We start from the raw sequence: 20,737 nt of genomic DNA, 5'->3' as shown, positions 1-20,737 counted from the left end.
GTTAATATTTCATGTCATGTGTTTGCAGAGCAATATGGTACACAGGACAATCATGAACATGCTTGCAACTTAATTTCTTTTTTTTGTTGATTAGTATCTTAAATTCATCATTACATGTAGTTTGGGCTTAACTCTTAAATGCTCTCCTAAGAGTAGGCTTAACAACTCATCTTTTAGAGATTATAGTATTATATATTACAAATGTGTTTGGTTTCCGTCGGGAAACTGGAATTTGTTATCGTATAATAAAATCAATTCTAGGTGAAAATATTGATGTTTGGAAGTCATCTTGTACAATTAATTTCAGATTCAAAATCCATTATGGTAGAAGTCAGAGATAATACCATCTCCGTTTAACATAATCAATTATAGAATTTTACAATTAAATTTCACAATACCATTTAAAAAAATCGCATAGAAAGTTATGGTAATGCATCAAGAGTTTCCCAAAGTCAGGTTATTTCTCTTTCAGACTTCCCTTGCGATGTATAAATGTATTCAAACATAAATCACTTCACTTTTTATTATAATTTATTTTACCAAAATAAGTTGTGACAAACGTTGATCCAAACATGTGGTACGTGCATTTTTTGAAATCTTTCTTAAATTGATTATAAATCCGTAATAATTTTAGGGATAAACTTCTATGAGTAGTTTTTAAATTTTAAATCTAATTCTATTGAAAGATAGGCAGATCCAAACATGTATTGCAGTAGAAAAGTAAAGGCGTGATGAGTTTTTTTTTCTTCAAAATTTAGAGTAGGCAGGACATAAGCTTAACATTTCAACAATTTCATTTGTTAGATATAAGTGCAGGACCAACATTATATACTGATAAAGAGCAGACAGAACAGACTAAAAAGAGACAAAATGGAGGACGTTTAAGGCAGTGTATCCGATCTAACCCATAGGAGGTAAAATCAAATGTAAAATCTTGTGCTTATCTAGTTATCTAATACCTTTTATAGGTAATATGCCTCCTACTACCAATTATTCCTTTATGATGCCAATGATTGGTCTTAAAATAAGTGGTTTGGCTAAAAAATAAACTCAAGAATTAGGTGACAACATGCATTTTAAGTGTATGTGTACCATTGTTCCCAATATACCTTACAACATATGTTCTTCACATGAACATGTTTTTTGTGAACCAGATATAGTTCCACGAATCTGGCAAATCAATATCTTGAGCCGTAGTTCTTTGAGCTCCACAATCTGGTAATTGGTTCTAGAATTAATTATGTTCAAATATGAAGTCATTACTTGATAAGCAAAAGCATCCATGAACAGTGACAAAACTAGTTTAGGATACAATTTATCAAAAATATGAACATGTTCAACAGAAATGGCATAACTAGACTTGATAAAAGCCCCCCAACACTAGATCCAACAATGGACCAACAAACTGAGTAGAAACTTTGGAATCCTGGTGGCCCATATCTTCTTACTCATAGATCAAACTGTGATGGCTGCTTTGCCAGGCAGCAAGGTCCTCAGGGAACCATTCTGCAATTTCCTTGTTGGCGCTTTCTTACTAACCTAGAATTCCTAGCAGCGGGTAAACAATTGCTTTTGTTTTTTACATACAATCAATTGTTAGTATGTAATAAATAATAAGTTCATAAAATTTGTTCCTTTAATATTCCAAAATTTTAATTTTGTAATTTTCTGTCTTAAATACATCTCACTTCCCATGACTGCATGAGCCATATTTGTCACAATAGTTTAAAACCTATACTTTGAGAATTAAACATGGAATTGCAAAAGAAATGCTAATCTTCTGTCAAAAACCACAATTGTAGTAATATGTACATTGATAATATGCAAATCTTCAGTCCATTGATTGAAGACTTTTGTCTTGACAACTACCTTTGTTCAAACTTTCACCAAGCTTAGTTTCATAAAAGGAAATGCATCAAGCTGTCGTGGAGTTTGCACCATTAAGATATCTAAAATGGACTTTCTTTCAATTAACACGAGCAAACTTCAAGATCATCCTTACTGATAAAATAACATACAACACTTCCAATGCTATTCTCCAGAAGCTGCATGACCTTCGGATTCAAGTTGTTACTGTATAATCAATGCAGTAGCTTTTTGATATTTTAATCCAGGGGTATTTGAAAAAGAGTAATGCTACTTTGAAAATCTACACCATAACATGTTTTGTGTTCCTCTAGACAGTAGTATACTGAAACAGCCAAACAGGTATTTATAGTGCAAGTTGGCTCAGGAGCAACCATCATGTAGCTGGCCACGTAAATTGAAAGATATTTTTACATAAAATAACCATAATTCATCTCAGTAAAGAGTTAAACAACCCATTAGTCAGTGTAAAACATGCCAAACATCGACTCTAACAAGCTTTTCAAGGTATGAATGACTGTAGCCACTATCGTAGAAAGTGCGGACAAGTCCAAATAAACAAATCAACAACCACAAAAAAATGGAAAACCAAGAGCATAAACACTAAAAGGTGCAAGGAGAGTATCCAGATCTCTCCATGCACTTGGAAGCGGAAATCATGGTAATACAGCACACACCAACGCATATGATAAGAACCTTAGGAGAACCACACCACAAAAGGTAGCAGTTGTAGTTGGAGAATGGAGAGCCAAAGGCCTTATAAACCCCACATTAGAATCTCACACTTCCAATGTGGGACTCAAGTCTCATACCTTGCAATTGGATTCCTAACAACATAACTGTCAATGATGCTGCAGAGAAATGCACAAAGCACACAAGAGAAGGAAATACAGCCATAACATGGCCAATGAATAGAAAGAGTAAATTTTCACTTCTCAAAGAGTCAGGAACAAATCCGCCCCCCCTCTCCCCAAAGAGAGAGAGAGAGAGAGAAAGAGAAACGGTAAAATGTGAGATGAACAGGTCCAAGCAAGGCTACGTCTAAGTTTGTCTTAATGGAGTGCCAATATATAATGAGAAGCCAAAAGTAAGTTTGTGCCTTGTGGGTCATCAAAACAGGCACAATTTGATCAATTCACATCTTAAAATAGAAGAGAAACAAAAAAACATGAAACTCCTGAGAAAAATATTTCTAACAATATACCCTTGAAAGCCTCTTGAATGCTACCATTCATGTAACAACTATCTTCCCCGTTGCAGTGGTATTTATTTATTGGTCTTAATTCTAACATTAAGATTCCAGAACACATCTGAAAACATAATATTTTCAGATTAGTTGATGACTTTTCTGCTTGCAACCAGGTATCGAAGTCCTGAATATCTGCTATGCTTATGATCTATCATTGTCGGTCAATCACGCAAATTTTAAATAAAGACTCGAACCAATAAGTAAAAAGTTGTGTTTAAACTCTTGAATTCTGTAAGTTACCTGCAAATGTGCATACTGCTAAAACAATCGGACTTAACAAGGCATTTAGAAGAATTCTATTCAAAATTAAAATGTGGATCTACATGTGTGTATCTTCTCATCAGCTGAATCATGGACCTGGTGAAATTCGCAAATATTTTGCATTCTTCATCAGACTTGGCCTCGGAAACCTCCCCATGAATGACCAACTTCTTGAGATTGGGGCATCGCTTAAGCAGCCCCTCAACCCAGTGGGAGAAAAGATCATTGAGCACATTCCACCCAAGCTCCAAGATAACAACATTTTCCAGATAGGCAGCGCCTAGTAAACCATAGTGAACCACTCCGTATCTCACATCATAACTCAGAGATAAATGGTTCAGGTGTGGAAAGCAACTGGCAATTGTTTCTAAATCTACAACCTCATCCTCGTCGTCAAACATCACATCCCAAAGCCTGAACTTCTTCAAGTTTGATGACCTCGAAATCATCTGGTAAAATTTTGGCCATATCATTGTGAAGTTGCTGATATCCACACTCTCAAGATTCTCAACTGTGTCACCAATATCAAGATGTATAACACTAACATCGTCAATCCTAAAATGCTTCAAGGTCCCCTTGCTAATGAGTTCGAAAATCTCAAGTGCGCAATCTTTCAAGTGCAAGCTCTCAATCCCATCAGCCTCCAATATAATCTTGTCCATACTGATTGCTTCAAAATACACACTCTTCAGCGTCGAGCTACTCAGTTCAATAGTTGCCATAGCATCGGACATTGCAATCTCTGGATTGACAAGTTCCAAAGCTTCAATCTTGGGACATGCAGACAACAAAAGATTAAGATCCAAAGCAGATATACAGACATAACTCAATGAAAGAGATTTCAAACAAGGGAACCTCTGATAAATAGGCTCAACCCCCGTAATAGTATTATGAGCCAGATCAAGTATTTCCAGCTTGTGCCTGCCACATATTTCGAGAATGTTAACATTAGGCGTGGTCCTCACATTATAGAACAATTGCCTCAGAGACTCCCTGGTGTACATGAGCCAAGCAATAACAGTTGAAGCCGAGAATGCATCCACATCATCCATCAAAATGGAGAGGGACTGCAACCCTGAGGTCTGAAAAATGGTCTCTGTGATCAAAATCTCGAGGCGGGTCGTCGTCAAATCGCGGTAAACAGGCCAATCAACCGAGCTGAAGGAGAGCGTGTTGAGGTGCTTGCAGCACGCCAGGCGCCATTTCCTGCATGTTGCAGAGGCTACGACCACGTCTCGCGCAGCGCTCAGGTGGGACAGTATGTTCCCAATCACTTCAACAGGAAGCTGGTCCATGGTGTTACAATCTGGAAACCCTAGCCACACAAGTACAGTATTCATCAACATTCAACAATCAACAACGAAATTCAAATACCTAAGATTCTTGTTCCATCAATTTGTCTACTCAGTGGATGAATTTGATTAAAAATGGGAATAGGTTAATCAAAATTAAGGATCAGAGAATTAATTAAAAATTAATAATAACAAGAATGATAATTGATTGGAAAATGGTAACCTACGAATGGCATGTACGAGATTGGGAAGAAAGATTGGTTACCTGGATAATCGAAAGAGAAGGAATGAATGAAGGACGAGGATGTTTGTTTGTTTGTTTGATTGAGATGAAAAGAGGAGAGAGATCCGAAGTGAAGTGATTCAAGAGAATCACATGTGAACAGAATCACTTTCTGGGAATGTGAAACCCCAACAAGTATCAAACCAACAACGCAAACGCGCGTTTTGGCTAATTGGCTTTACCTCTAAGGGGGCGTTTGTTTTGGGGAATGGAAACACATTTTCGGATATGTTGAGACTTAAGATTGTAATCCCTCAGTTCTATATTAGTATAAGTCAGTTTTTCAATTTTTTTTCATCATATACACCCTTTACAATATTTATGCATTAATTATTATTGTTCTCATATTTACCTCATATTTAATATAAAAGAGATAGTTTAATTTTTAAAAAATTAATTTTGAGAGAGAAATTTATGAGTAATCTAGGGAAGTCAATAACTTTTTTTACAAATTTATTACTAATAATTATTTTTCTTAATTTTAGAGAATTAGGTAAATGTTACTTGTGACCTTCATATTTGGGTGTCGGGGTTTTACGTAGGTTGCAGAGGAGAGGATTCACTTCGGCCAAAAATTGGGGCTCTGGAGCATTGGTTGAGCTTGTTGTGGGATGCCAATGTTCGGAGAGCCACCTGTGAGGTGGATTGTTTGGATATTGTTGAAGTCTAGGCCGAGGATAAGTACTAGTTCCATATCTTCGCATATGATTTTCTGGATCTCAAGCTCCTCTTGAAGCGTGATTGGAGTATCGACCTTCTTCATGTGCCTAGAAAGGCAAATGAAGCCGTGGATTGTCTTGCGGGTCTTGGAATTCGACTGCAATACCCCTGACTTGTCTTGAGAGTCCTTCTCAGCAGCTTGTACCCATTTTGGCTAAAGACTCGTTAGTCTTATAGTGTTTTTTTTTTTTACTTTTCCGATGTAAAAAAAAGATACAATGTGATTAAAAAAAAACATACATGTGAGAAGTTGTGACAGTGACTCAGTATCCATTTGCATTTGACTCAGTGAGTTGAAAAAAACTCTGCATCTGGCTTCCGCTTCAGCATCTTCATTTCTGGCATCTATGGCTGAGCCCCACAACCTCATTCTCCTTCTTCTTCTCTGCGCCACTCTACAATCTTCACCTCGTTTCATTGCAGCTTCATCCTCGGATCACCTCTACAACGTTGGAGACAGTGTCCCATTGTTTGTCAACAAACTAGGACCCTTCAACAATCCTAGGTTGGTTCCCTTTGTCCCATTCCAATCCAATCTCTCATTGCTTTTCCTCATCTTCACACTCACTGAATTTCTGTTTATCCACTACTTGTCTGTCACAGTGAGACATATGAATTCTATGATTTGCCATTCTGCAATCCAGGTAAAACAGTCTTAGGTTTATGCTTGATTTCATGATGTTGGAATGGAATCAAATAATTATACTTAGGTTGTTAAAAAGGATGTGTTTTTCACAGACCCAATTGTGAGAAAGAAAGAGTCCCTTGGGGAAGTTCTCAATGGTGATCGTTTGAGCAATGCTTTGTATGAGTTCAAGTTTAGGAAGGACAAGATTGATGAGACCTTGTGCCAGAAGAAGCTTACAATTGATCAAGTTGCAAATTTGAAGCAAGCTATTAACCGTGATTTTTACTTCCAGTTTTACTTAGATGATCTTCCTTTGTGGGGGTTCATTGGGAAAATTGAAGTGGATAGATGGACTCCTGGTGGGGGAGGGATAAGCTATTACCTTTTTACACATGTTCAATTTGATGTTCTTTACAATGGGAACCAAGTCATTGAAGTAAATGCATTTGGTGATCCGAATCGCGGAGTGGATATAACGAAAGATGTTGACATTGATGTTAAGTTCACTTATTCTGTTACCTGGAATGCCACTGAAGTGCGATTCGAGAACAGGATGGACAGATACTCAAGAGCTTCATCGCTGCCTGTCTATCGTCAAGTTCATTGGTTCTCATTCATTAACTCAATAGTCATCATTCTGCTTTTGGTTGGTTTGCTTGCCCTACTTTATATGCAACATTTGAAGAGCGATTTGAGAAAGTATCTTTCTTCTTCTTCCTCTTGTTTTCTTTCTCATAGTCATGTGAAAGCATAATTGTAGTCTGTATTTATTTGTTAGACTAACTAATTTCATTCGCAATTTAGGTATTCTAATGCAAATGAGGAAGATAGAGAGGTTGGTTGGAAGTCCATCCACAGCGATGTATTCAGACATCCTCCAAACTCATCCTTACTTTTTGCTGTCGTGGGAACCGGTACTCAATTGCTAATCTTGTAAGCTACTTTAGTGTTCGAAACATATTCCTCATGCCTCTTGCCTAAAGCTACATATGCACAGTCTCTGGTCTTTCAGTAGCATTAAAGTTACTACAATATATGAAGGTCTGTGATTTATGGTTTCATATCTGCATAAAAGAACCTAGGTTTTTAACCAAATCTTGTAGCTATCTGTACCTAGACTAATTAGTGATAACAAAGGTCAAAATAATTCTCCTTCCGCTCGGTTTCTGCTTTTCCACTTCTGTTCATGTGCTGTTTTGCTTATGGTGAGGGTCACACTTTCCTTTGATTCTTTGTATAGAACTTTAACTAAGCAGAGGCTGACGTTAGGAATGAGTACTGAGAGAACAAGCTAGACAAGATAGGGTTAGAAATTAATGCATTAGAGAAAGTTGGAGGCTAGCAACTGGCTTGGCTGATTTGAGGGAGAGTAGATCAGATCGAGGGTAGTCGAATAGAGGTAAAGGGAGAAAACTGTGTATGAGAGAGAGAGAGAGAGAGAGAGAGAGAGACAGACAGACAGACAGACAGGAAGAATTTAGATTTAAATGGTTTGTTATCAGACAAAATTTACAAAAGGACATTATGGTGTCATTTGATTTATGTAACCAACCTAACCTAGTGGGAAAAGACTTGTTGTTTTGAGAAGAGGCAAATTTTGTTTACTTGATACAAACTCAATAAATCCACCTGCGGAGGTTATCAAATAACTTTATTTATGCAATCTTTCATAGATAGATTTCTACCCCAATTCTTGCAACTTATGCACTAGCCTGATATATCTTTGCTCTGTACAGTTTCTTTTTAATAATTGTGCATCATTATTCTACCATGAGCCTAAATGCTCCTGACAAAGGCTGTATCTGTTCTATTCTCACTCTTGATCTCTTCGCTTATACACACATGGAATGCATGTTGAAATTAGTTCCTAAAATAGCAGTCAGAGTGGTTTATATGTCTAGGTCTAGCTTACCATACAGCCATGGCATTATCTCTGTTAATTTGTGTAATGTGAGAAGAAATAAAAATTGCACCTAATTAACTCTTAGCTTTGTTCCACTTTCTGATATAAACTAATGTTCCATCTTCTTCAGGCTCTTTGTCTTACTATTTCTTGCATTTATCGGCACTCTGTATCCCTACAATCGCGGAGGACTGTTAAATTATCTTGTCCTGCTATATGCTCTTTTATCTGTTTTTGCTGGGTACTCAACAGCATCCTTTTATGGCCAATTTGCTGAGAATGGATGGGTAATACTACCTAATTTCACTGGAAAAAGGCTTGAATTTGTATTTTATTTTTAACTATCTATAACTATTCTGTGACTTGACCTTAATTCCAGGAAAAGAGTGTTAGTCTAGCAGGGATTATTTACATGGGACCAGTGTTTGTTGTAGGCTCTGTCCTCAACATCATTGCAATATCATACGGGGCCACGACTGCACTCCCGTTGGGCTCGATCGTTGTGATTCTTGTTTCACTCGCATTTGGTGCCATCCCCTTGCTTGCATTGGGTGGATTGATTGGATATTGCTTTAGATCCACATTTCAGGGCCTTTCCACTACAAAGAGGCATCCTAGAGAGATTGAACAACTTGCTTGGTATAGGAGGACACCATTTCAAATGTTTATTGGGGGGTTTGTGCCTTTTAGTGCAGTTGTCTTGCAATTACACCAAGTGTATGCTAGCATGTGGGGCTACAAGATATATACTCTTCCTAGCATTTTGTTTGCCACACTCATCACTGTCATTGTGATTATTGCTCTAGTCAATATTGGTTTGACATACATTCAACTATCTGCAGAAGACCATGAATGGTGGTGGAGGTATGTTGTGTTGCTGACATTAATGCTTGCGCTTTGCTTCCATTTAAAGATCAACAGAAAATGTTCACATTATGATCCATTCAAATACATAAATTCTTCAAAGGCTTTTAATGTAAAAGGAATTGGACTGCTTTGTAGTTTTCCTTCGTTGCTTCTGACTCTGATCCCTTCTACTCTTTATTCTCTCCTCTTCAATAATACTTCTCTTCTTTTGATGATAAATAAGTACATGGTTTGAATCAAATAAAATTGTGGAAAAAAACTCAGAAGACATTTATCTGTTGATGTTTTTTTGTCTTTAGCTCGGATGTCTCAGCCCGTTCGGGAAACTGTAGTTATCACTCCCAACAAATGACTTTCCCGGAGTTCGAACTAGGGTGAGAACAAAAATTCGAACCCTGGGAAAATTATTTGCTGCAAGGGACAACTAAAGTTTCCAGAACAGGTGCAAACATCCGGGTCGGAGACAAAAAAAAATGTACATGTTAAATGACGTTTTCATGAGAATTTTTGAAGTAAAGAAGAGTAGGATCTATTAACATTAGGCACTGTTCAGTATGAGGTTTTGTCATTAATGTTTTCTTTTTGGTGGATGCAGATCTGTGCTGTGTGGTGGATCAACATCCATTTTCATGTTTGGGTACTGTATCTTCTTCTATGTGAGATCAAGTATGAGTGGATTCTTACAGCTATCCTTCTTTATTGGCTACAATGCATGCATATGCTATGCTTTCTTCTTAATATTTGGTGCGATCAGTTTCCGAGTGTCATTGCTATTCCTTCGCTGTATATACCATGATGTTAAAAGAGAGTGAGTCACCTATCTCAAGCACAAAGCAATATTGGTTACATTATTGATGGACTCTGCAATTCTGGAAAGTGAAGTCTGCACAATGGGACATATGGGAATTCCTTCACTGAATTATTTTACAAGGACACTTGTGCAGAAATTGTATCCTTTATTTTTATTTTGGGTTTTTGAATGTGGACTGAATCTGTGACTGCACAATGCACATTTTGGAAGAGGCTTCCTGGTGGCCAATCTTAGCCTTGGTGGAAGATATTAGTGGAATGATGTGGAAGGTAGGTTGCTAGAGACCAGGTGAGTTTCTCAGGGAAGTTTAGTCCCTAAGTTCTTTGAGGAACTTGTTCTTGTCCGGGTGTTAAGTTTGTGGGGAGCTTCATTTAGAGCCCGTTTGGATCTCGGCTTATTGGAGCTTATTAGAGCTTATCTACTAGAAAGTGCACTTACTAAGCTCCATTAAGTGTTATCTGGTTTGGATCCAAATGGGTAATTGACATTAATATTTACTACTACTGTGGTGGTGATGTGCAACAAATGAAACTAGCAGCTGCACTGTAGTATACTCACCACCTAGATTGCTTAGTTAGTACTATAAGGCTTAATTACATTTTGAATCCTCCAAGTTTAGTGATTGTGATTTTGATTCCTTACTTTTCAATTTTGCAATTTTGGTTTCCAAATTTAGTGATTTCACTATTTCGATGTTTGTTGTGCATGTAGTTCCAGTAGTTTTACTAACTTAACGTCCAATTCTTAATGTTCTTTTTGCTGGTACGGTTAGTTGTCATATTAGTAAAAAGGGTCTTCTCAGCAACAAAAAAAAATGTGTGACTGCATTTGCAAAATTAAGAAAAATAATGACTCAAAATTGCAAAAGGAGAAGAAGAGGACTACAACTGCAAAACAAAACTAGATGAAACAAAATTGTGAAAAATGAAGTAGGGAACCAAAAAGATGAATCACTGAAATAAGACATCGTGATACATTATGGTATTTAGTTAGGGGCAAAACCTCTGTATTATGTTGATGCAATTCTTCATAAATCAGTTGAGTCATTTTTTAGGTTGGTTCAAATCGGTGTACCAATTGATAATGTCATAAAAACGCAGAAATAGCAGTGCAATGAAATCGACCTAAAATCTAATAGATCTAAGAAGTGTCTTCTGCACTATATTAAGCATTGATTTAAATATGGATAATTCTACTTAGCCTGAAATATCTTTTTTTTGTTACAAGATGAAAAGTACATAGCACTACTCTTTAAATATCGATAAAAATTTGATTGAATCAGATTCTGCTGAAGAAAATCAGTTTGAATCAATTATTTTCTCTTTATTATTAAAATTTTATTTAATCAAATGTTTTCAATCCAATAATGTTCAATTTCAAGTTATGAAGACCTACATATATGAATTGATTTTGAATTTAAAAAACTAACTTACCTTCTTATTTTTTAAGGCTAATTTAACAAAATATATCATACAAAATAAAAAATATAGCTAATTATCATTAGTATCACTAATTCAACTACGATTGAACCAATAAACTATTCAATTACCCCAATAAAGAGTGAACTAGTATTTTTTTTAAACATGATATTTAGAACCTTCAAACTATCAAAATTAAACCAAAAAAAAAAAACTTGAGGATATTGCACTTGGGACCTGACTAAACAAAACGGATCTTATTAACAAACAAGATCACAGCATGATAAACCAAACGGATATAGGATGTTTGTAGCACCACTTGACAGTGGCTGAAATCACATAGTGGAGCACTAAAGCTGGAAAACAGTATTTACAAAAGGAAAAACAAAACTCTCAGCTCCCTTAGCATGTATGCATGACTATAGTGTAAGAAAGCCATTATACCATATATGCACGTGTGTAAACATTAGAGAGTAGAGGAAGTTCTTGACTTCTGAATCTTATCATCCTTTGAAGGAGGTGATGACAGTGTTGCATGGTAAGATGAGGAAACAAGTTGTGCTAAAGCAGGAACAGCCCCACCTGCAGTTAATTCAGTTACATTGTTATCAATTCAGCAATATAGTAAATCTATGTCACAAGGATAAAAGCAATTAAGAGCTCTAAAAGAAAGGTTAGCACTTATCAGACACAGAAAATGATGTCTGGATAAGTACAGAATTATCACTCTTGAACACGAAAAATTCTTGCAAATGTGAGAAATGCTCGGTGTGTTGTGTGTGTTAGTTGAACTTATTATCTAGTACCTACCAAGTTAGTAATAGCTCAAGATTTAACTAAAGACCTTATACATATAGTATTAGTATATAAGCGAAGCAAAATGTGGTAACACAATCAGAAACTCACCTGCCAGTCCTGCGCAGGCTGAAGAGAATACTATCACAGGTGGTGTCTGAAATCAGAGAGAGTTTTCAGTCAGAATGATGGTAACAATTAACAAGTTTACTGAAATAAGAAGGCAGGAAGTATCTCTCTGAGGGTGTTTCTTCTGGCATAAATGTGTTGAAAACTACTGAAGTCTATTTCACATACTCAAATATGCAAAAGATGTTCCAGTCAAGAATGCAAGTGTTATATGTTCTAAAAAATGTGGCTAAAATTTTCTCTAGTAAAATGCAGCACGTAGAAGAACCGCTTCAAGAATGTAATTGAGACCAGCACCATCCCCCAATCCAAATGAAAAGAAGATATGTCTACTGTTGGCAAGTGGAAACCAAAATATCTTATCATAAGATATGGCCATCATGGAAGTATTTATGTACTAAACACTGTCTGAATAAACTGACATAGATAAGAAGCCCTTTTATTTAAAGTTATAATATCATGGTTCTCTTACAAATTATAGAACAAGATATAAGTCAGCTTACTTCTATGCATGACTATAGCAACAAAATCACTTTATACATAAATGGAGGAAGCAAGGGTGTCTAGGTCACAAGGGCTGTTCTCTTCTTGAGTCTTGACATCATAGGAAATTGACTAAGGATGTCATAGCAATGCGAAATTTGCATCAATTCTTGCCATTGTTTTGGAGGAAAATCAGAAGGAAGTTCAGACTTAGTAAAATAATATCTCCATGAGATTTTATTAGGGAAACAAAAAGAAGCAGAAGAAGGAAAGAACCTAGATCATGAATAGTTACATTTTACAACTTACAATAGAATACTGTGAGGTGTTTAGGCTGCTTAATCTTTCTCTAAGAGCTTAAACAAGGGTGTCATAGCAATGTGAAATTTGCATCAATTATTGCCATTGTTTCGGATGAAAATCAGAAGGAAGTTCAAACTTTTAGTAAAAAAATATCTCCATGAGATTTTATTAGGGAAACAAAAAGAAGCAGAAGAAGTAAAGATCCTAGATCATGAATAGTTACATGTTACAGAATACTGTGAGATGTTTAGGATGCTTAATCTTTCTCTAAGAGTTTAAAACAAGTCCAAAATATTCACCTCCATAGACACATTAAACATGAGGAAAAGGTATAAATGAGCAAAAAGACAGAAGTATAAAAATGATGCATCAAGAGGGAGAACTGGAGAACTAATAAAATAAATGACAAAAACAAAAAGGGCGATCAAAGGGCACAAGAAACTTACACCAATGAGAAAATGTAACCACATAGGTCCTTTTACATATCTACGGACAACTGGCATAACTGCATTACAAAAGAAAAAGAGAAACCCTATTCAATAATAGTCTTGGCTGTTAATATAATCAAAACCTCATTCTAAGTTTGGAATATGAGCTGTTTCTGCAAGTACAACATACAAACCAATCAAACTTATACATTCTCGTTCATTTTATTATTAAATGCTGCAAGTCCCTCAACTCAAGTTTGAATGCAGTGCATCATAGTAGTTTTAATGACAGTATTTGAGTTTTCTAATATTCATAAGCAATGAGCTAAATTAACACTGAACTACCTAATATTAGTTTACTCATGACTAATGAAGGTGGGGCAATAAAAAGGGCAGCACGGTGCATTAAAGTTTCCGCTATGCGCACCGACCGCATGGTCTTATGTACACAGCCTTACATTATTTTTTATACAAGAGTCTGTTTCCGCGACAACTTTTTACTGTTGCGCCAAGGCTCCCCTTAATTCTATAACAAGTTTTTTCATTCTTCAAACATGAATGAATACAATACCCTTTAGAGCATCATAGAAACTACAAATGAGTGTAAAAACACATACATACCATGGTTGAATCCATAAAATGCACTTGTAGTGCCACCAACAGCAGAACCAATCTGCAAAAATTTAAAACAAATCCAGTAACAATAAAAAAGTCAGAAACCCGTATCAAAATCAAACTAGTCCCACCATTCACCGCATGATTTAGATCCAACACTCAACAATTAAACATAAAAAAGGGCAAGTGAAAAATTGGATTTTGACAACAAATAAGAAGTGGGGTTGTGGAAAATTTACCATAGAGAAGCTGTCCCTGACGAGGGGTGCAATGGTCCAGTCACTGGTTTCCTGCAAGGAAAAAAGCATGAAATTGAAAGGGGAGAAAAGGGGAATTGAATTGAATTGAGAGAAAGTGTGGAAGTGGAAAATCATACCATCTCCTTTGAAAGGGGTCCTGCACAGTGATGGCATCGAAGGTCGTTTTTACTGGAAGACATGGTTGGTTGGTTCTGTGTGCAGTGGCGGATCCAGGACCCGGGGGTCAGGGGGTTCAAAATTTTCAAATGAACACATCGGTAAAAATAAAAAATTACAATTTCTAATACAATAATACAAAATCAATAAATTGGGGAGACCACAAAAGAGAATACATTAAACTTTCACTTTAAATAATGTCATGCACTCTATAATTGCTGCAGCAGAAGAATTGAACAAAGTGTCCAAACCGATGACTCATCACACTTTGAATGAAGATTCCTGATGTTTGTTTGTGTTAAAAGAAACAAGAAGAAAAATGGTAAAAAAATTAAAGGATAAATGAAAGGTTAAAAGTAGTATCCGGTCATTATTGTACAACTAGACTGCTTAATTCTTCTGGCATTTGTCATTCCTAAAAGCATTATAATTGAGAAAGTGTATTGCATTAGCATAGGTTCTCCACAATCACTTATTTCAGCTAGTGTGAAACATGAAACATTATCACATTGCAGTCATTTTGCATCTTCTGGTTGATGCCCTTATGAATTGATAAGAAAATCCCATGACTCCAAAAGGTCCAACTTATCATGTAATATATAAAGTGCCTCAGGTTATATTATGGAATTAATTGATCTATCTAGTTGACTACACCCAGAGGGAAAAGGCTTTGGTTGCTGTTATGAAGCATTTCAGTCTCAGATATCAAGCATGAAGCTTTGGTTGCTCGATTGTGATTTCAAACCATCTATCTTCCAACTTTCAAAATTGAAATTTCAAAGCAGCAGCACATAGAAAGCAAGATCAGAAAACACTTCATAGGACTCCTTGAACTCACACTTGAAGACTAACTCTCTAATCCAAACTAAAATCAATATTTTCAACACATCTTATGATCTTAACATAATTCAAAACATATCAATCACCATTTACAAGGTTATATTTTTTTGAAATCAAAAAAGGTTATATTACCACATCATAAGAGGTTAAATCAGGGTAGAATTTCTTTCCTAAAGCCAATGGACCTAAAAATTAGAACTTGATTGTTTCAAAGCTTTCAGCAGGGAAGATGTGTGCACGTATAATACCAAATCATGTTTCCTTTTCTTCCCTCAGATCTCAACGACATGGGTTTTCAGTTTTCACCAAAAATCAATTTAGCAATCAATTAGCTGCATACAAAAATCAATTTAGCAAGTAGCAACCTTACCATGTTACCCAGTAACCCACAGACTGAAACAGAAATAAGAAGCCGAGATAGGCAGAGGCGCGGCGGTGACTGGTTATGCGTGGCCGGTGTTGCGTGTGTACCGGTGGACCTAGGGTAGCGACTAGCGAGAGAAAGAGGGTGAGTACGCTGTGTGAGGATTAGGGATAAATTAAATTGATTGAATATCCATGTAAAAATAATCAATTATCATGTTTTTTTTTATACTTAAAAAATTGGATTTAATAATCAACTTTCAAAACTAAATTACACTCATATAGGAGATGTTAGCTTGTAGCAAAGGAATATGCCAAATTTGACTAGTATGATGGTGAATAACATTTCATGCCCCTATCAACAACTCACTTGTGTACTCTGTCTACATACGCAAATTTAAGTGTTCAAGTGTAGTGAGTCATCCAACGCCTTAGTAATTTTTTATGCATAACCTGACAAGTATTGGCTTTTACTATTATTTAACAAATCTACCGGAGCATGACAATTTGATTCACAAGTAAATTGCTTTATTCCAAGCTTACAAGCTAGCTCTAACCCTCTAATCATAACCAACAATTCAGTCAAGAAGGCATCACCCTCGCACTCGAAACTACTAAAATCAACAATCCAAGAGCCATCATGATGACGAAGGAAACCATCATAACCAATAGACGCATTACATAAAAAGGAATGAACCATCAACATTTAGCTTTCGCAAAAGGACTAGTGGCAACTCCCAAAGAAGAACCACAGATCGTCTTAACACCACGACCTAAGCAATTGTTTATCTCTTACAAATTACATTTATGTTATGCCAAGCAACATGAAACAACCATGGTCGAAGCTTAATTTTTTTAAAACTTCGTTTTTACATTACTTTCAAATACAAATTCATTCTTCTAAACCTAATTCAATTAAGTTTAATTTGATCAAGCTTAATTTTATATAATTGTCAAAACTAAAAACAAAATTTTGTAGGGAATTAAGAAAAAAAAAAGGGTTGGTGGGTTTGGGCGGCTAGTAGTGGATCTTTGCCCACAGTATGTCAAAGAGATACCCAATCATATAAACCCCAAAAACCATCACTTTCTCTCTCACACATTTACAATTACCACTTCGTGTTCTCCGCTTCCTTCCCAAAATCAATTCCAGAATCATCTCTGTCAACACTGTAAGCCCTTCGAATCTCGATCTTTCACTCTCTTAGCCACTAGCTTTGTTGTGTATTGTGGATGGTTAGATTGTGCATTTTGTTTTAGCTAGTTGTATATACCTTTTCATGAAACCTTGATCAGGGTTTGTCTTTTCTTATACCAGCTTCTTCTGTTGATTTTTCTGCTAAACAGTGTCTTCATTCCTGAAGGAACTTAAGGGGTGTTTGTTATTTGGGGAAAAAATGATTTTTTTTCAAAACCCCTTTGTTGGGTTGGGGTTTTAGGGGTTTTGACTGTATGGAATGTATTTGTGAATTTTTGGGTACCCTTTTTCTCTATGGTTCACACTTGCACTGTTGTTTGGACTCAATGCATAAACACATCCAAAAGTTACAAGCTTTATGTTCTCTGCCTCGCTTGTTTTTTATGCAATTTAGTGTTGTTGGAACAAGTTTAGAGAGTTTTGAGACTGGTTTTGAGAAAGTATTGCCTTTGAGAATAGAGTCAGGTTGTTTTGATTGTGAATTTGGAGCTTCGAGTGAAGAGTAGAGAGCTACAATCTTGCTTCTTCTCATATTGCTCCATAAATCAAGAGCCTTTATTAAACAGGAATGGAATTGGTTCTATTCTTTGTAAAATTTTATGGCATATATTCATTCAACATCATGGTATCAAGACAATTCACATTTTGCTTTTGGATTATACTTTATTAGCTACTTACATTTGTTTATTCTGTAATTGATTGTGGCAATATCCCCTTCATTAGACTCAATCCTTGTTTTATATCTCTTGAACCTACTTGTTCTGAAGGCATCTTAATGGTACCTTGTTAGAAAGCTAAAGATTTATTTTGGGTATAAAGGATTGTTTGTTGCATTTTTGTCTTCTGGTACCTGCAGTTTTGTATTGTGTTCTAGTTAGTATTGGCCAATATTACATGTGGTGGTTATACTCTAGGTGAAGTAAATTTGTCTATAATCTTTGGGCTAACTTAAAATTATAATCCTGGTAACTTTATTCTGCTAGAAGGGTATCGTTACTTGATGAATGTTTTTGCCAACTAATGTCAGTCGTATAGTACTTAAAACTTAAAAGGAATTCAATTGGGTTTCAAGTCTCAAATTTGCATCCATTAGTATATAAAGTCTATTTAACTCATTTTGTGCTACTTAGTCTTAATTTTGTAAAAATTGTTTTATTTTCAGAGGCAACCATGTCAACTGTGAATGTTTCTCCCAGTTGCATGTTTCAAACTGCAAACCGAAATCTATCCACTGTTGCTACCGCAGTAAAGTGCCCTATCTCTTTTGGGTCTGTGAAGAGTGTTTCCAGATCTTTTGGCTTGAAGTCATCCACTCCGTCTAGAGTCACTGCCATGGCTTCTTACAAGATTAAGCTGGTTGGCCCAGATGGAAAAGAGAACGAGTTTGAAGCCGAGGATGATGTTTACATCTTGGATGCAGCAGAGAATGCCGGAGTCGAACTTCCTTATTCGTGCCGTGCTGGAGCCTGCTCTACCTGTGCTGGGAAGATTGTTACTGGTTCAGTGGATCAGTCTGATGGCTCATTCCTGGATGACAATCAGCTGAAGGATGGCTTTGTGCTCACCTGCGTCTCCTATCCAACTGCAGACTGTGTAATTGAAACTCACAAGGAAGGAGAACTCTACTGAGAAATGCTGGCTTTAAAGTTAAAACTGATGCTGGAGGAATTTGGGAAGTTAAAAGTAGACTTTGCAAGTAGTTTGCTTATTCTTCTTTAGAATTAGTCTTTTCTTCTGGGATTATTAATTATTTGGAATGGTGAATTTGTTTATGGGAGCTGAGCATTGTGGTATTGAGAAGCACCTTTGATTGGCTTTTAAATGTGATGAGTGCTGTTTCGTATAGCTTTGAAGCACAAAATGAGGCATTGCAATAGTTAATTAAAGAATTTACATGAAATAAATCAATGGTTAATATCAATCCACATGCATGACAGATGGTTGGGAATACACATACGGTTCAAATATGTCTTGAGTCAAGTATAGATGATTAGATGCGGTTCCCCCCATGCGCAGATGCAAGTGCAATGCAAAGCTGTTTGTCTCTCTTCAAGTAAAAAATGAATTAAATATGTGATATAAAAATCATTCTCATATCTTTTACTCAACAGTTTTTTTTCTTTTTACAACAAAACAAATTTATTGATCAAGAGAACAACCCTCTCTTGTAATAGGGGAGAAGAACAACACATCCATGAAGATATACAACCAAAACCACCCCATGAAAACCACACTTCAGATTGTGCCTCATTAACATCTTACTCGGAAAAATTTAATTCAACACTCATTGGACATATATTGTGTTGTGAAATTGGGACACGATCTATAGTTTTTTAGTAACTTGTGACTTATATGTATATACTAATAGGTGATTGATTCAAATGGTTCATGTTTGATTCCCTTTAAACTATGTCTTAAGATTGAGCTACACCAATATTGTCTTCCACAGAGAATACTTGTATTTGGCAGAAAAAGAAAACAGCTTGTAGCATATGTATTAGGAGTGCATACTGGTGGAATTGAAACAGAAGGGTTAAGTGCCATACTTTAGTATTTGCCTCTAGGGTGTTCATTGGATTGAATAGAGTTCTATTTGTTTCACTTGTATCAAATTTTTAATATTTGTCAGGTCTTGATTTTGATTTTTGAGTGAAGGATATTGTTATTTGCTCTTAACACAAGTGAATTACTTAAGATATATTGTGAGATTGTAATGTGAAATCCTAGATCCAACAAAGACGATTACGTTACATAGCATTGGAAATTCGTTTTAGGAAACGTGCCATCTCTGTGGCATCAGCTGGCTTTCATTGAGGAGGGTGGTGCTTAACAGTTAACACGTGCGCTTCACTGTGATTCGTGTTAGTAGTATTTTATAAATCATTATTTTCATCATAGTCAATTCATTTCTGACCACCCTCCCTCTTGTAAAAGAAAATTAATTCATTTCTGACCACTCAAGTGGCATACACCATGCAGTGTTTCAAAGAAAAATGCACCATGCAGAAATCATCCCACTTAGCCGTTTCTCTCTCTCTCACACGCTCCTCACTTTCTCTCATCACTCTTCCTCTTCCTCACATCACAGCCTGAGTTCTCTCTTTCTCTCTCACTCAACGTTCCTTAATTTTACAGAATAAGCAACGACAGGTCATCCTCCTCCAACCATAGCAAAAAATAAGCAACACATCTTATTTTCTCCAACCAGGTTAAGCAACCTGCGTTGGAGTTGCTCTTCCAAAGGCTCCCATTACTGTTTAGTATTTAGAGTATGGTTGATAAACAATAACTACTTATTACATTTATGAATAAGTATAAAGTGCTGAAATTTACGGAAATAAACCAAAATCAGCTTATAGATAGTTACATAAACAGATCAAACTCACCCAAATTTCACATTGATTAATGTAATAGATGCATTTTCCACATTACTAAAAGTCATAGCTTTTACTGTCTACAATTCTACATCGATAATCATAATTTAAAGAAACTATCATACTCCATCATAAACATACTTTACTTGAAATTGAACCGTTCCAAAAATTTATATTTGTCAGAATTATGTTGAAAAATTATGGTGCAACTTTGTGTTGGTTTTCTTCAGAAATCTTCAGTCCTCAACATAGCATTACCACACACTCTACATCAATGTCAAGCAATGCATGTGTGATACACCACACACATTCCGTCCATGTGGACCGATCCATGTGTACTATCACTTCACACGTTGCATTCATATCGACCGATGTGCCACGTAGATAATTTTTCTTTACATGTCCATACTTTCTTTCAACAACTTGTGCAATTCTAATTGTATCAACACATCCATGAATTATACTTGCCACAAGCCAAAATTCATTCTTTCATCT

General features: G+C 36.0%; 4 protein-coding genes across 6 annotated transcripts; 2 read left to right on the top strand and 2 right to left on the bottom strand.

Annotated features, from left to right (window-relative positions):
* Positions 1 to 3,323: 3,323 nt before the first annotated feature.
* Positions 3,324 to 5,194, bottom strand: LOC130747149 (F-box/LRR-repeat protein At1g67190). Of its 2 annotated transcripts, none has more exons than XM_057599995.1 (2): positions 4,934 to 5,194; positions 3,324 to 4,691 (listed from the first exon to the last, which is right to left on the bottom strand). In XM_057599995.1, the coding sequence occupies exon 2, from the start codon at positions 4,669 to 4,671 to the stop codon at positions 3,412 to 3,414; it is 1,260 nt and encodes a 419-aa protein (XP_057455978.1). In that variant the 5' UTR covers positions 4,672 to 4,691; positions 4,934 to 5,194; the 3' UTR covers positions 3,324 to 3,411. The 2 variants fall into 2 exon arrangements, with proteins under 2 accessions (XP_057455978.1, XP_057455979.1); XM_057599996.1 differs by having other exon boundaries at positions 3,324 to 4,682.
* A 752-nt stretch (positions 5,195 to 5,946) lies between these two features.
* On the top strand, positions 5,947 to 10,573 carry LOC130747148 (transmembrane 9 superfamily member 5). The gene is made up of 7 exons (XM_057599993.1): positions 5,947 to 6,176; positions 6,275 to 6,315; positions 6,410 to 6,998; positions 7,104 to 7,232; positions 8,333 to 8,489; positions 8,582 to 9,066; positions 9,665 to 10,573. The coding sequence occupies exons 1-7, from the start codon at positions 6,019 to 6,021 to the stop codon at positions 9,879 to 9,881; spliced, it is 1,776 nt and encodes a 591-aa protein (XP_057455976.1). The 5' UTR covers positions 5,947 to 6,018; the 3' UTR covers positions 9,882 to 10,573.
* Positions 10,574 to 11,536: 963 nt separating this feature from the next.
* Positions 11,537 to 15,864, bottom strand: LOC130747147 (uncharacterized). Of its 2 annotated transcripts, none has more exons than XM_057599992.1 (7): positions 15,678 to 15,864; positions 14,428 to 14,749; positions 14,291 to 14,341; positions 14,058 to 14,109; positions 13,455 to 13,513; positions 12,205 to 12,250; positions 11,537 to 11,880 (listed from the first exon to the last, which is right to left on the bottom strand). In XM_057599992.1, the coding sequence occupies exons 2-7, from the start codon at positions 14,488 to 14,490 to the stop codon at positions 11,765 to 11,767; spliced, it is 387 nt and encodes a 128-aa protein (XP_057455975.1). In that variant the 5' UTR covers positions 14,491 to 14,749; positions 15,678 to 15,864; the 3' UTR covers positions 11,537 to 11,764. The 2 variants fall into 2 exon arrangements, with proteins under 2 accessions (XP_057455975.1, XP_057455974.1); XM_057599991.1 differs by having other exon boundaries at positions 14,428 to 14,502; positions 15,678 to 15,863.
* An 817-nt stretch (positions 15,865 to 16,681) lies between these two features.
* LOC130747146 (ferredoxin, root R-B2) lies at positions 16,682 to 18,711 on the top strand. The gene is made up of 2 exons (XM_057599990.1): positions 16,682 to 16,842; positions 18,031 to 18,711. Exon 2 carries the CDS (start codon positions 18,039 to 18,041, stop codon positions 18,495 to 18,497), a length of 459 nt encoding a protein of 152 aa, XP_057455973.1. The 5' UTR covers positions 16,682 to 16,842; positions 18,031 to 18,038; the 3' UTR covers positions 18,498 to 18,711.
* The last annotated feature ends 2,026 nt before the right edge of the window (positions 18,712 to 20,737 follow it).

Source organism: Lotus japonicus, chromosome 3 (assembly GCF_012489685.1).
Source record: "Lotus japonicus ecotype B-129 chromosome 3, LjGifu_v1.2".
Taxonomy (NCBI): domain Eukaryota; kingdom Viridiplantae; phylum Streptophyta; class Magnoliopsida; order Fabales; family Fabaceae; genus Lotus; species Lotus japonicus.
Note: the sequence above shows the minus strand (reverse complement) of the source record. Positions and strands in the feature narration are given on the sequence as shown.